This window comes from Lagenorhynchus albirostris, chromosome 1 (genome assembly GCF_949774975.1).
Source record: "Lagenorhynchus albirostris chromosome 1, mLagAlb1.1, whole genome shotgun sequence".
NCBI classification, from domain to species: Eukaryota; Metazoa; Chordata; class Mammalia; order Artiodactyla; family Delphinidae; genus Lagenorhynchus; species Lagenorhynchus albirostris.
Window position 1 is genome coordinate 167,847,290 of NC_083095.1, and position 16,512 is coordinate 167,863,801.

Genomic DNA, 16,512 nt, shown 5'->3' on the forward strand with positions numbered 1-16,512 from the left:
GAACACCTAAATAGACATTTCTCCAAAGAAGATATACAGAGTGCCAACAAACACATGAAAGAATGCTCAACATCACTAATCATGAGAGAAATGCAAATCAAAACTACAATGAGATATCATCTCACACCAGTCAGAATGGCCATCATCAAAAAATCTAGAAACAATAAATGCTGGAGAGGGTGTGGAGAAAAGGGAACCCTCTTACACTGTTGGTGGGAATGTAAATTGATACAGCCACTGTGGAGAACAGTATGGAGGTTCCTTAAAAAACTACAAATAGAACTACCATATGACCCAGCAATCCCACTACTGGGCATATACCCTGAGAAAACCAAAATTCAAAAAGAGTCATGTACCAAAATGTTCATTGCAGCTCTATTTACAATAGCCCAGAGATGGAAACAACCTAAGTGTCCGTCATCGGATGAATGGATAAAGAAGATGTGGCACATATATACAATGGAATATTACTCAGCCATGAAAAGAAACGAAACTGAGTTATTTGTAATGAGGTGGATAGACCTAGAGTCTGTCATACAGAGTGAAGTAAGTCAGAAAGAGAGAGACAAATACCGTATGCTAACACATATATATGGAATTTAAGGGAAAAAAATGTCATGAAAAACCTACGGGTGAAACAGGAATAAAGACACAGACTTACTAGAGAATGGACTTGAGGCTATGGGGAGGGGGAAGGGTAAACGGTGACAAAGCGAGAGAGAGGCATGGACATATATACACTACCAAACGTAAGATAGATAGCTAGTGGGAAGTAGCCGCATAGCACAGGGAGATCAGCTCGGTGCTTTGTGACCGCCTGGAGAGGTGGGATAGGGAGGGTGGGAGGGAGGGAGACACAAGCGGGAAGAGATATGGGAACATATGTATGTATATAACTGATTCATTTTGTTGTGAAGCTGAAACTAACATACCATTGTAAAGCAATTTTACTCCAATAAAGATGTTAAAATGAAAAGAAAAAAAAAACAGGCCATCTAATTATTGATGGTATCTTAAAATCAAGAAAGCAGAATACTACTCTTCCAAGCTAGAACTTGTATTTTTCTATTTACTACTTAGAATTAGGTAGCAAAAGGAAATAGTTTTCTAATTTAATCCCCATATAGTTTGAGTCTTGCCTCTGTTGGGGAAACATAGAACTTAGCAGGTCAACAAGAAACATTTGTTGAATTAATTTAACAGTGACTTTCTAAAGTAATTTATGACATGTATTTTCAAGGTTTTATGATTAAGCTGTTTCTAATAGATTTTAATTTGTTAGTGAGTACAGTTAAAAGATTCCTCCCATGGACACACTGATGTACACCTACACAGAAAGCAATTTCTCCTGAAGAACAAAGAGCTGATTGAACAGCTTCTGCACAAGAAATGACAGAGGGACCAAGACCCAGCATCAACAGGAAACACCCCTGACACAGCGATCTGCAGTAGAGAGGGATACCACTGAGAGGCCTGTGCACAGACTTGCCCACCTTGGTGCACAGTGAGAAAAAAAAACCCGAGCAATTTAAAGGACACTTAGACCATATTTGAAGGAAATCCATTTACTAACCTTAGAGCATCTGCCAAACACATGGGGAACTGCTGGAACTCTCTCCAGGGTTGGAGGTGCTGTGCATGGATGGAAAAACAGTCCAGACACTGTAGCCAGCCTGCCAAGGCCACCGTATCATGCCCAGGCCTGCACTAGCTACAGCCATGCTACCGGGGTGGCTTTGGTGTGGTATATATCCTAGGCCACTGTGGCTCATGTTGCTCCAGCCATCCTGCCAGGGTGGCCACAGGACACCCTGCCCAGAGACCCCCCCCCCCCCTGGCCCATACCTGCTCCAGTTCCAGCCCCCCTCACCCCTAGGCTGAGCCTGACCCAACCAGACTGCCAAAGCTGCCCAGCCCACACAGGGGATGCTCCTTACACAAGGCCACCTTTAAAACCAGGAGACGTAGCTAGCTGTCTTACCTAATTCGTAGAGACAAACCAGAAAGTCAAACTAAATGAGGAGACAGAGGAATATGTTCCAAGTGAAAGAACAAGATAAAACCCTGGGGAAAACACCCTAATGAAATAGAGATAAGTAAATTACCTGGATTTAAGAGTTCAAAGTAATGGGCATAAAGATATTCACTGAGCTCGAAAGAAGAATAAAGGAACACAATGAGAACTTCAACAGTGAGTCAGAAAATATAAGAAAGAACCAATCAGAACCAAAGACTACAATAACAAATGAAAAACACACTACAGGGAATCAATAGCAGATTAGACGATACAGAAGAATGGATCAGCAATCTGGAAGACAGAAGAGTGGAAATCACCCAAACAGAACAGCAAAAAGAAAAAAAATTTAAAAATGATAGTTTGAGGTACCTCTGGCACAACATCAAGCCTACTAAAGTTCACATTATAGGGGTCCCAGGAGGAGAAAAGAAAATGGCTGAAAGCTTCCCTAACTTGGTGAAGGAAACAGATATCCAGGCCCAGGAAGCAGAGAGTCCCAAACAAGATGAACCCAAACAGATATACCCCAATACACATTGCAATGAAAATGGCAAAAATTAAAGATAAGAAAAAGCAGCAAGAGGAAAGCAACTAGTCACCTACAAGTGAACCCTTATAAGACTGTCAGCTGACTTTTCATCAAAAACTTTGCAGGCCAGAGGCAGTGGCATGATAAAGTGCTGAAAGGAAAAAACTTAAAAGGAAGAAAACTTATAACCAAGAGTACTCTACCTGGAAAAGTTATCATTCAGAATTGAAGACAAGATCAAGAGTTTCCCAGACAAGTGAAAACTAACGTAGTTCATCACTGCTAAACTGGCCTTAAAGAAGACCCTTTAACATTTTTTGTAAGTGAAACGAAAAGGCCATAAACAGAAATATGAAAGTATATGAAAGAAAAAATCTCACTGGTAAAGGAAAATATATAGGAAAGGCTGTGGAACAGCCACTTAAACTAGCATGAAGGCTAAAAGTAGTAAAATCAATAGTAGTAAAATCAACTATAACTACAATAGAAGTGAAGGGATACACAAAAAGACATAAAATATGACATAAAAACCAAAATGTTGGCAAGGAGAGTACAAATGTAGTGCTTTTAGAATGCATTCTAACTTAAGTGACTTTGAGCTTAAAATAAACTCATATACATATACGGGAGAGAGAGATGAACTTCATGGTAGCTGCAAATCAAAAACCTATGATGGGGCTTCCCTGGTGGCGCAGTAGTTGAGAGTCCGCCTGCCAATGGGATCGCGCCCCGGTCCGGGAAGATCCCACATGCCGCGGAGCGGCTGGGCCCGTGAGCCCTGGCCGCTGAGCCTGCACGTCTGGAGCCTGTGCTCCACAATAGGAGAGGCCACAACAGTGAGAGGCCCGCATACCGCAAAAAAAACAAACAAAAAAACAAACAAAAAAACAAACCTATGATGTACAAAAAATAAAGAGAAAGGAACACAAACATCACACTAGAGAAAATGATTAAACCACAAGGAAAGAGGCAAAGAGAATAAGAAAGGAACAGAGAAGGGCTATAAAAACAACCAGAAAACAATTAACAAAATGGCACTAAGTACATATCAATAATCACTTTAAATGTAAATGGACTAAATGCTCCAATCAAAACATAGTGGCTGAATGGATTAAAAACAAAAAACAAGACCCAACTATATGCTGCCTCCAAGAGACTCACTTCAGACCTAAAGACACACACAGAGTGAAAGTAAGGGGATAGAAAAAGATACTCTATGCAAATGGAAATGAAAAGAAAGCTGGGGTAGCAATATTCATAGCCAACAAAATAGGCTTTAAAACAATACTGTAACAAATGACCAAGAAGGACATTACATAATAATAAAGGGGTCAATCTAAGAACAGGATTTAACATTTGTAAATATTTATGCACCCAACACAGAAGCACCTAACTATTAACAGACATAACGGGAGAAATTGAAAGTAATACAATAATAATAGGTGACTTTAATGCCATTTTCAAAAATGGATAGATCATCCAACCAGAAAAATCAATAAAGAAACACTGGCCTTAAATGACATACAGAACATTCCATCCAAAAACAGAATACAGATTCTTTTCAAGTGCACATGGAACATTCTCCAGGTAGGTTATGTTAGGCCACCAAACAAGTCTCAGTAAATTTAACAAGACTGACATCATAGCAAGCATCTTTTCTGACCACAATGGTATGAAACTAGAAATCAAAAGAAGAAAATTGCAAAAAACACAAACAAATGGAGGCCAAACAACATACTACTAAATAACCAATAGGTCACTGAAGAAATCAAAGAGGAAATAAAAAATACCTTGAGACAAATGGAAATGCAACTTTCCAAAGTCTACAGGACACAGCAAAAGCAGTTCTAAGAGGAAAGTTCATAGAAATACAGGCCTACCTCAAGAAATAAAAATCTCAAACAACCGAACTTGACACCTAAATGAACTATAAAAAGAAATAAAGCCTGAAGTTAATAGGAGGGAAATAATTAAGATCAGAGTGGAAATAAATGAAATGGAGACAAAAAATAACAGTAGAAATGATCACTTAAACTTAAGAGCTGATTCTTTGAAAAGATAATGAAAACTGATAAACCTTTAGCCACGTTCATCAAGAAAGATGGCCCAGATAAAATCAGAAATGAAAGAAACTATAGAAATGAAACTATAACTGACACCACAGAAATACAAAGCATCATAAGAGGCAACTATAAACAATTATATGCCAGCAAATTGCACAACCTAAAAGAAATGGATAAATTCTTAGTAACATTCAATCTTTCAAGACTGAATCAGGAAGAAACAGAAAATCTAACAGACTGATAATCAGTAATGAAACTGAATAAGTAGGGAAAAAAAAAAAAAACTCCCAACATACAAAAGTCCAGAACAAGATTGATTCGCAGGGGAATTCTACCAAATATATAAAAAGAGTTAATACCTATCCTTCTCAAAATATTCCAAAAAAATTAAAGAGGAAGGAATACTTTTGAACTCATTGTATGAGATCAGCATTACCATGATGCTAAAACTAGACAAAGGCACCACACAAAAATCACAGGCCAATATCCCAGATGAATACAGATGTAAAAATCCTCAACAAAATATAAACAAGCCAAATTGAACAATATATTAGAAGAGTCATACACCATGATCAAGTGGGATTTATCCCAGAGATGCAAGGATGGTTCAATATCTACAGATCAGTCAACGTGATACACCATATTAACAAAACGAAGGACAAAAACCGTATCATCTCAACAGATAACAGAAAAAGCATTTAAACAAATTTAACATCCATTCATGATAAAAACTCTTATCAAAGTGGGTATAGAAGGAATACACTTCAACATATTTAGTGAAGGCCATATATGACAAACCCACAGCTAACAACTTATTCCACAGTGAAGAGCTGAAAGCTTTTCTTCTAATATCAGGAAAAAGACAAGGATTCCAACTCTCACCACTTATATTCAAGATAGTATTGGAAGTCCTAGCCATAGCAATCAGACAAGAAAACGAAAGATACCCAAATTGGAAAAAAGAAAGTAAAACTGTCACTATTTGCAGATGACATGATACTATACATAGAAAACCATAAAGAAACTGTGAAAAAACTAATATTAGACCTTATAAATAAAGTTGCAGGATACAAAATTTATATGCAGAAATGTGTTGCATTTCTGTATACTGCGTAAAGAGAAGGTACGAAAACAATCCCATTTACAGTTGCATCAGAAAAGAATAAAATACCTAGGAATTAATTTAACTAAAGACGTGAAAGACCTGTAGTCTGAAAACTAAAAGATACTGATGTAGAAGATTCAAGATGATACAAAGAAATGGGGAAAGATATCCTGTGTTCATGGATTAGAATACTTAATATTGTTAAAATGTCCATACTATGGAAAACAATCTACAGATTTAATGCAATACCTATCACAATACCCACGGCATTTTTCACAGAACTAGAACAAATAATCCTAAAATTTGTATGGAACCACAAAAGACCCCAAAGAGCCAAAGCAATCTTTGCTTTGTTAAGCAAGTCACATATGCTTGGAATCCTCGTTGTTATATAAGTTAAACCAAATTCTAAAAAATAAGCAAGCAGACAAAATAATCCAGAAGTAAGGCCCTTTCCCAACTGACTACATTAAAAAATTACCCAAAGGAAATCATGATTCATATCGACTGCTGCTATTTACACTCACTTGTGGCACTTGGTTATTTTGTTTGACATACAAGGTTTGAAGAACAAATCAGTACTATTAAGTATAAAATAAGTTACAAGGATATATTGTACAACACAGGGAATCTAGCCAATGTTTTATAATAAGTATAAATGGAGTATAACCTTTAAAAATTATGAATCACTATATCGTACACCTATAACTTAATATTGTACAGCAACTATACTTCAATAAAAAATGAATAAAATTAAAAAATCAGGACATCTCAAATCAGGGTCCTTCAGAAAGTATAATGTAAGCTTTGCCTCTCCCTGCCCCCCCCCCACATCTCTTATTTCTAAAAGGACTCAATTCCTTGAAATCTAAGTAGTGAGACAGTCGTTTTTACATTTGATATGTACATTCTCTGACACTTTTTCTCATGCATTTACTTTTCTGGTTTTGGTAAAGCATTACATAGGCTTGAAATCTTAAGAGCATTTCCTGTAACGGGGAAAGAAGCAAACACTGCCTGAGGCTCTAACTGACAATCAGAGAAGGAAACATACCTATTTTCTGCAAAGTGGGATTCACAACAGCCTTCCCTACACGGTACGAAAACAATGATACAAACAAATATATAAAAACAGCAGGGAAAGGTGCCGAGTGAAACTTGATTACATAATGCCCCTAGAAGCCTGGTCTGAGGTGTATTTAGTATTTTGATAAAAGTCCCACAATATTTCAAGAGGAAAAAATGAGATTGTAAGTAACCACAGCAAATCTAGAACACAGACCAGGAGAGTGGGACAGAGTTGCTTACTTTGTCTTCCAGTAAAATATCTGCACCATCCCAGACCAGCAGATATTTACGATCTCCAGGAGGAAATTTCTAGCAGGAAATCTTTCTAACCCTCCTTATCGGAAATTCCAAACTCCTTCCTGCTGGAAAACATAAGCCTACTTTTAAAGAGCTTATCATAATCCCTTTATTCCTTCATGCCTTCTTATAGCCCCTACACCTCTGCTGTCCAAGACCCTTTCTGCCTATTCTAATTTCTATTCAAATTCTACTTTCTAGTTTTCTCAGCTCTGGTGCTTAGAGTCTGCATTCTGCAATTAATATTACTCACCACTGTTAGAAGTGTCATTCTTGCCTCTTTACTTTTTTATAGTATGAAATTCTCCAGGTCAGGAACTGTATTCGTTCTATATCCTTCACAATGCTTTGAATACAGTATATGATCATTGAGTGCTTTTTCATGGTCTGGTTTCTCTTTATTTTAGCCAAGTATATTTATTCATTTATTCCCTAATTAAACACTTGCTGAGAAGCTACTGGGAGCTGGAGAAGTGGTGATGAAACCCCTAGTGACCGTCCACATTTTCTGGCTGACTCCCAGTTTCCCCACTAACGCCTCCTGTGGCTGGAGGCATCTTGAGGTCCTCGGTTACTTGTCCTAAGGTAGGACATTCTCATCAAGGCTTGAAAGAGAACAAGAGAAAAACTCCTCATGTCCTTTGGACCTTAACCATATGGTTCCACATGGGTCTGCTTATTATTCTAGGCTACATACATAGGGATATAGGGTCAAGTAGGGTAGAAAAATAAAAAGAGAAAATCATTATGTTTGTGCAGGAAGACTGAACTACAAGGATATTCATTTCAGTGTTATTCGAATCAGAACAAAATTTAGAAGTAGCCTAATTAGATAAATTGTAGAAGAATACCCACAGATGTGAGGAAATGTAGAGAGTGTTGAAAATGCAAGTTACACAACAGGAGGTATTTCCAATAGGTCATTATTTTTACCTTTAAAAATCTAATGGGGGAAAAATCTAGAAGGATAAACTTAGAAGTATTAACGGTGAGTATACCCAAGTGATGGGATTACATATGATTTGCTTCTCTGAGCATATAAGCACTTTCCAAATTTTCTAAAATGATCTCTGAGCATATAAACACTTTCCAAATTTTCTAAAATCAATTTTCTAAAAATGATTTCTTCCCTGAGCATATAAGCACTTTCCAAATTTTCTAAAATCAATTTCCTAAAATGATTTCTTCTCTGAGCATATAACCACTTTCCAAATTTTCTAAAATGAGTCAAAAACGAAATTTTTTTTTTAATTTTAAGGAAAAAGGAGATCAGGAGGAGAATTCTCCCAGAAGAGACACTTCTGACAATTCACCCTTTTACCACAATGCTCAGGGCCTCACTGATGAAGCCCGCTCTAAAGGATGATCTTCTACTGGCCTTATAAAGGAAAATAACAGTGCACACAGGTTTTGATCTATTTTTCCAACTTTCATCTCTTCACATATGGTAGATGAATAACCAGATGTCACTTTTTCCCTCTCACAAAGCACTGCCTTGTTAAGCAAGTCACATACTGCTTATATAAGTTAAACCAAGTTCTAAAAAACAAACAAATCCAGAAGTAAGGCCCTTTCCCGATCAACTACATTAAAAAATTCTAAGTAATATTTCAATGGTGTTTAGCGCAGAAGAAACTTACTTGGATGGATGGAAGAAATATACGGAGAGAGTATCCCATGTCTCCAGATGAGGGCTGCCAGGAGCACCCAGATTTACTGGGGTGAGAGGTAGAGATGAAGGATAGCCTTACCTTGGTCTGGAACGTACAGAACATGTGCGTTAAGAACGGATGCTCCCAGGCCAAGGAGAGAACTCTCTTCTCTACCATTGTACACTCCACGTCGTCGTCCATCAAAACCACATCTTTCTTTAAGGCTTTTATTGCGAAAAATTGATTGGTTTTCTTGAACTCCGCTAGGAAGACCTAGAGGGAAGGGGAAGACACTTTATTTTAGAATTTGGATTCACGCTCATTAAAGAAGAGTCACGAAGTCCTGAGAGAGATGTACTGGGTGAGAAAAGACGACTTCTCCAATCCTCCTCCACCCTCTTCATGGAGACAAATAGAGCTTCACAGGTGTGGGATGATACAGAACGGTTTCATCCTCTCTCTACCTTTCAAAGGGTTTCACAAAACTATGGTGCAATTGGATGGGTTATTCTCAGCCACTGAGAAATTCTATTTAAAAAAGTGTGCCCTGTCTACCCAGGGACCTGAGTAAGTTTATAAAAACATTCAGAGGCAAATATGTATTGAAGGAAGCAGCAGCAAGTAGTGGAAGGAGGACTTGATTGTTCTTGAAGTATCACTGAAAATGAGCATAAAACCTTACTCTAAGTTTTAGCCACTTTTTCAAGGCAAAAAAAGAATATGTGAGGAACTGAGCTTTCCTGATGTGCTTATAGAATGCACAGCATTTCCTCTGATGGCACAGACACTAATATTATCTTCAAGACCTACTATGTGTCAGACATTCTGCCATGTGCTTCACATGTGCTATCTAATTTTAGTATCTATTTAATTCTTAGCTCAGAACACTCTGCAACACAGATAGATAGTAATAATTTTAAAAAACTAGGCTCAAAGGGTAACTTTCTCAAATTCATGGAGCTACTCAGTGGGAAATCTGACTCCAGAGTTTACTTTTTCCACTTGATTTCATGAATCTTATAAGAAAGGACACCAGATGGCATGTAATGGAGAGTTTCACCAACTTTCACTTTTGCAAATGATGCAGCCACAGACGATTGACAGGGGTGAGGACATGGCATTTGGAGACAGAAAACCCCAGCTCAGGCCTCATTTCACAGATACTTACTAGCTGTGGGAATGTGGGCAAATTAACCTCCCTGGGCTGCTTCAGTTCCCGAATGTGTAAAAGCGGTAACTATCAACACACTGCTGACTTACAGGACTGTTGTGAAAATCAAATACCAGGTGGTAAAGTGATTTGTGAACTGTAAAATGCTTTCTAAATGACAGTTACTGGAATCTAAGAAACAAAACAAATGGATGTATATAACAAAACAGAAAGTGACTCACAGATATAGAGAACAGACTAGTGGTTACCAGTGGGAAGAGGGGAAGGGGGAGGGGCAATATAGGGGTATAGGATTAAGAGATACAAACTACTATGCATAAAATAAGCAACAGGGATATATTGTATAGCACAGGGAAATACAGCCACTATTTTGTAATAACTTTAAATGGAGTATAATCTATAAAACTACTGAATCATTATGTTATACATCTGACACTAATATTGTAAATCAACTATACTTAAAAAAAAACCACTTGCCATTTGCTTCTTTTAGTGACTTTTAGGGATTGTTGACATTAATGATGTTACACCAATAGTGAAAATGCACGTGTCTGTGTTTAAAATAATACAGTGCAGACACATAACTGTGGGGTAGCTGGCTTGATAGAGGGGGTAGAGCTTAGATGAGAATTCAGGCAAATGAATGATGTACATACATATCCCCAGAAAACATGCAGCTTGTTCTCCTGGGCCTAAAATCGATGGAGAACCAGAATACAGAGGCTACCATTTTGATGAGGAACCATACTTCCCATATAGAGTGAAAAGAAAGAAGAGAAACAAGTTTGAGTATTCTTAGTGTTGGAAGAAAAGGAGATATGGCTGCCCCTTTTTGCTCTGGTGCTCCATCCCCCTCTCCTTGGGCCCCAAGGTGCAGCCCCCTCAGAGTGCAGGGATCCGGGGTCCTGATGGTGAGGGGCTCACTGCTTTGGACACAGAGCAGAGGATACCTGAAGCTCTCAGCTGTCCCTTGGGTTATTTACTAAGGCATCTAGGTTTAACTTAATGTCTTCTTAACTTTGTTGAAAAGTAAAATCCACACGGGAACAAAGAAAAGCTTTCCTTTAACAATGAAAAGTCCCCTTTTGGTAATTGCTTCTTTCAATAAAACATCCCCAAATCAGCCATAAACTAAGAAGCTGGGAAAAAAAGCCATTTCCATCTCTATAATGTGCTTCCAGTTTTTGGAAACAGGTTATAAATTGCACATTAATTGATGCTAAATTTTAATGAAGACTGGCTGTAAAATTGCCTCTTACACTCAGATTAACACCAGACGAGCCTGCTACAGTTCATGTTATTGTGGAAACAAGATAAACGAATTAATGGATATCAGCTACAGTTTGTAGGGCAGAGTGGATTTTGCCGAAGGCAATGCCTTGGTATTATATAGAAACCCCAACTGCAGCACAATGTCCTTCAGCTATGGCAATACCCAGTTACATTATTATTAAATAAACTGGGTAAGTTTTGCAGCCAAAGTCTAGTGAGCAGGTGCTGAGCACAATGCTGGTCTTGGTTACACAAATTCACAAATTCACGGAACAGTAGTCTTTGGCTAAAACTTTCCTAGACGTTGCATCCAATATAAATATAAAACAACTGAGAGTTCCATTAATACACGTGATATCCTTAATATCCAAAATAACCTAAAAGCCTATATTCTATGACATCCCTCTTTACAATCACTGGCTTGAAAATCTCTTCTTGTCACTGAGAGTTGATTATAATTTCTTCCATTATGTCTCCTTCCTCCTCTCCTTGCCCTCTGTGACTGACTAATGGCCCATAACCTGAGTGAGTGGCAGGAAGAATTTAGAGGAGGGACTTCCTCTGTGGAACTTTTCCTAAGACGCTCAAGCTAGGGCCGTGTTCTGGGCTGAATTGTGTCCCTTCCAAAGAACTGATATGTTGGAGTCCGAAACCCCAGCAGCTCAGAGTGAGACCATATTTGGAGACAGGGTGCTTACAGAGATAATTATGTTAAAATGAGGTCATTAGGGTGGGTCCTAATCCAATATGACTGGTATCCTTATAAGCAGAGGGTGTTAGGACACAGACATGCACACAGGAATGGCCATGTGAGGACAAAGGGAGAAGACAGCGTGGACACCCAGGAGAGAGGCCTCAGGAGAAACAGCCCTGTCCACACCTTGACCTTGGACTTCCAGCCTCTAGAACTAGAAGAACTAAATTTCTGTTGTTGAAGTCTCCCCATCTGTGGTATTTTGTTACAGTAGCCCTAGCAAACTAAAACAAGGCTGAGGACATTCGGTAGAGAAGAAATCATACAGAAGGTAAAAACCACACTCCAGGTTTGAGAAAGGAACAAAACAACAACAAAAAAACCACCAATGAAACAAACATATCTGTGAAACAGGAACCGGCTGAGGCACCTTCTCATTTCTTTGGTGTCCAAAGATACCAAACACACAAGCTCGTGGGACGAACACCTTCCAAGTGAAATGGCTTGAATCGTTGTTCCCAGGAAGCAGAGGCTGCTATTCCCCAGAGCTCCCCGGGTCCCTATTTATTCAGATGTCTCTCTGCCCTCTAACATGTATCACATCACATGACAGTTCCTGACCAGGAATGCGCTCTCTGCACACCCATGTATGGTTCAGTTCCACTGGCCAGATCTGCTCTTCAATTTCTGGAAGTTGGGCCACAGAATTCTACATACAATATCATACCTTGCCAAAACTTCCTTTCCCCAACATTTTGTGCAAGGTAAAATCCTCGATTTTTAATTTCATACGTAGAGATGGTCTTTCTACGTTAAGTTCAGGTTCTGGACGATGGCCTACTTTCTCCATCTCATCCAAGGGAGACTCCCAGGAGATCCCCTGAGGCTCTGAAAATAGCAAATCAGTGGTTAAAAGGAAATAAGGAACAGCGGAAGGTCGTTCTAGCTACTTTGAGAACACGCTTTCTTTTCCACATCCCATTCTGAAGCTCCATTCAGAGCGATGCAGAAAGGGGTGCCTGCAGGGCAAAAGCAGCACCTCCTGCCTGGGAGCCTGGGATCTGGGGGATGGACTGTGTCTCTTTATGCAACAGACTGGGGAAAATATCAAGTTAAGAAACATTCCAATCAGCAAAAGACCATCTATGCAACAGGAATGAGCACTTTTGATAACGCCGGATCACAGACAAATAGGGATTTTAACCAAATTGGAGGGAAAATGATTCTCCGTTGCTTGCGTGGCTCACAGGCACAGTGGCATCAGTTTCTGTGACCGACCATGTGGGGACGAAGAAATGGATGGCAGATCGTTAAAGATCTGAAATGCATCGTTCGCCACAGTCTTCGAGTCAAGATGCTACCTACCTTGATCATGTCTGAGACACACGGTCTACTCCTCTGCCCGGAGACCCTTCCCAAATCTAATCCAAACCCTTCTTTAAAAAATTTTCAGGACAATTTATTCCTCACCTCCTGCCAGAGAAGGTGTAGAAAAACGTTTTTGGAGCCTTCCTCCCACCCCCTTATAACATTCCTTTCTTTTAAATTGAAATACACTGACATATCACATTGTGCTAATTTAAGGTGCATAACATGTTGATTGACACATTTATCTACTGTGATATCACGAGATGGTTAGCACCTGTATCACATCACATAATTATGTCTTTTTTTGTGGTTGGAATAATGACATTTATTTTCCGATCTCTAGGTTTATCTTTCGTATTCTAAGTCCAAGGAAAATAAGTATTTTATAATGTATGCTGAAAACTATTCAGAATCACATGGTCATATCCTCTCATGAAGGACCTTCAAAGAGGAGGCTGGATAAACTTCCATAACATCAGAAATGTTAAGGACGTTAGGCTATTCTTCCCCTTTCTAATCTTTTTTTTTGAGTTTATTTATTTATTTTATATAGCAGGTTCTTATTAGTTATCTATTTCATACATATTAGTGTATAGATGTCAATCCCAATCTCCCAATGCATCCCACCATGCCCCCGCTTTCCCCCCTTGGTGTCCATAATCCCCTTTCTAATTTTAAAACTTTCCAGAAAAGTCTCAAAGGTACAGAATAAGATGGTCTGTGGCATTCCTACCCTAGAGCTCTATGGAGGATTTACTTCTGTAAAACTGTTTAACCACGGCAGGGAGTAATGTTCTAAAATTCTAAGGAAAAGTTTGCAATTGTTTCCTCCAGAGATGCCGCATTTTCTTCACCCACCTCAACCTCTCACCACCACCACCTGCTTATGAAGGTTTTCTAGTGGGGTATATTTCGGTTTTATAATACTTCTAAGAAGTAGGAGACTCTCTGTTGGTGGCTAGGTCTGTAATCTCAAACTAGAAAAGAATCGTTTATCAGGCCAGGTACGTGGAGAATTTAAATCCAGAGGACTCAGGTTAATCAAGGTGAATTACTGACGATTCTACGGTGGATCAGGGTAGCTACCTTTTTTCCCCGGTGCTGGTCCATACGGCAGCTTTGCTTCACCTTTTATGGAGCATGGGAGACCAATTTCAACTGGACCTTCTCTGAAGATGTGTTCAGAGTCTCTTAAGCAGCGAGCCTGGGTTACAAACAAAGAGTCAGACTACCCACCTACCCACCCACCATTAACGGGACAGTGCAGCCTGCTGTCCATGGGCGTGAAAGCCATTTCAGATCCCTAAATGTGTAGGATAACCGAATCTCTCCCTTCCCCTGGCACTCTCTTAGGGATCCCATATCCTGTGGATGTCTATCATATTTTACGTACCAGCAGAACGTATTCGCTTCCTGCATACTTTTCTGGGGGCCAACTGGTTTATCCCATGCTATCCACATTATGTGGTCACAAATAAGAATCAAAGGCCAATGGATGGAAAAATAGCTTACGTGGGCAGTGCCAAGTCTTAAAGAGGGTTTGTCCCTGGATGTGAGGATTCGGCATGCTAGTAAGTAGCAAGGCAAAAGTTGCCTTGGACTCAGTGTTTTGAAGGCATTCTAGGGATGATTCTAGCAAATGTTTTTTCCCCCAGGCTATTATATAGTTGTCATATATAGGTATAAAGCTGGCAATGAATCCTCAATAATTTTAATGAATTTATTTGTTTCTTCCCCTGCTCATTCCATGAAGAATTTAAGATCTTATAAAGATCCACACGATGCAAATGCATTAAATAAATAAGTATCTCAGGCGGGGGATGTGGACACGAAGATGAAAGTCAGTGTCAAGGCAAGTACTCGGAAATAGAGTCCACGTCGCCCTGTAGAGCTGCTACAGAGCACAGAGCGAAGGGACTGGAATAGTCCTAGTTGAGCTGAAATTGTGGGAACTTGTCCCCTAAAAGCCGTTCCTACCTGTTGAGCGCTCTCGATCATTGCCAGTGCTTCAGCCATTAGCTTCTGGTTTATGCCACAAAGGTTGGCGACCTTTGTCTGGCATCTGTGATGTACGTTCATGCCACATGCTGAAAGGAAGAAAGCGACACCTTGAACAAGGGCAACAGAACCAACTTCCACGGACTCTGCCCGTGATCTGTTTTAGGTGCACGTATGCCCAAGGAATCACTGGCAAATCCCCGGCGCCATCTTCCCAGCAGAGGGAGACACTGAAGGCAAACAGACCAGGGCAGGGCTTTTACGATGCCACCGCACATTCACCTCTGATTCCCTGAGACCTTCATCCACACACCAGATGCTCCTCAGCGTGCTGCTGGGAAGTGACTTCCGCTCAAGGCAGAACCAGGGCCTGTGGATGGGGAGGAAGGCTGCTCCCAGAATGCATGTCCACTGTGCCATCGCTGACAGTGAAAAACTGAGGTTGGCTCTTATTCCAGGGATGATCCCAGCAAATAAGTTGGTGGTAATGTGGAATGCTGGGTGGAAGGTCATTCACTGCCACTTAGACTGGGGTCCAAGCATCCCCTTTCCCACGTGGGCTGCGAGAGGCTTCTCCACCCTCTAGGCTGAAGCCTAGGGTACAGCCTCCGTCGAAATGGAAATTGAGACAGTGGGGTGGTCTGTGCATATGTGAGAGGTGGGGGTGAAAGGAAGGAAAGTGTCCGGAGACCGTGTTCTCACCACATGGGAGAGTTGGGCTACGTGAACTAAATGATCTGTATAGGCTTCTAGCTCTGAGACCTACGATGCTGGAGGAGTATCCTGATCCATTAGTCCTAAAAACAGCACAACCGTGCTGTGACTGTGGGAGCCTTCTTGTACTGGGGGTCGGGCACCTGTGTGTCTGTGTAAAGACAATATCGCTTCATGTCATTAGTCTTAGAAAAATGCAAATTCTGCTTATGAAACATCACCATTATGCCAAAAAACAAGGTACCAAAGATTTCCCAACACCAGCAGATAGAACTCTGATCTCACGTCCTGCTAGGTTCTATAAAGGTATATCAACAGGGATTGTTACAGTGGAATTAGGCAGGAGAAGATCTAAAATCATGCCATTTTAATCTTCTTACCTTATTACTTGCCCATTTGTGTGCAAAAACTTAGCACAGTGATTGGCCTCCAACAGGTGTTCACGAAAGACAACTTTTCTTTCATCTTTATTATTTACTACCATAAAATATTCTTGAAATATTTAGGTGAAATTTTAGCCATCTTCACCTTTAGTTTTCACTAAACAGTTCATAACAAGACAAA

At 39.8% G+C, this 16,512-nt stretch overlaps 1 protein-coding gene across 6 annotated transcripts in view; it reads right to left on the reverse strand.

Annotated features, from left to right (window-relative positions):
* Positions 1-16,512, reverse strand: part of PRKCQ (protein kinase C theta) — a 158,103-nt gene that overhangs the window by 68,051 nt on the left and 73,540 nt on the right. For all 6 annotated transcript variants that reach the window (XM_060159885.1, XM_060159845.1, XM_060159874.1 and 3 more), the window contains 4 exons: positions 15,214-15,323; positions 14,323-14,440; positions 12,596-12,756; positions 8,831-9,004 (listed from right to left, as the gene is read on the reverse strand). In XM_060159885.1, coding sequence (XP_060015868.1) covers positions 8,831-9,004; positions 12,596-12,756; positions 14,323-14,440; positions 15,214-15,323 — 563 coding nt within the window. The remainder of the gene's footprint in view (positions 1-8,830; positions 9,005-12,595; positions 12,757-14,322; positions 14,441-15,213; positions 15,324-16,512) is intronic.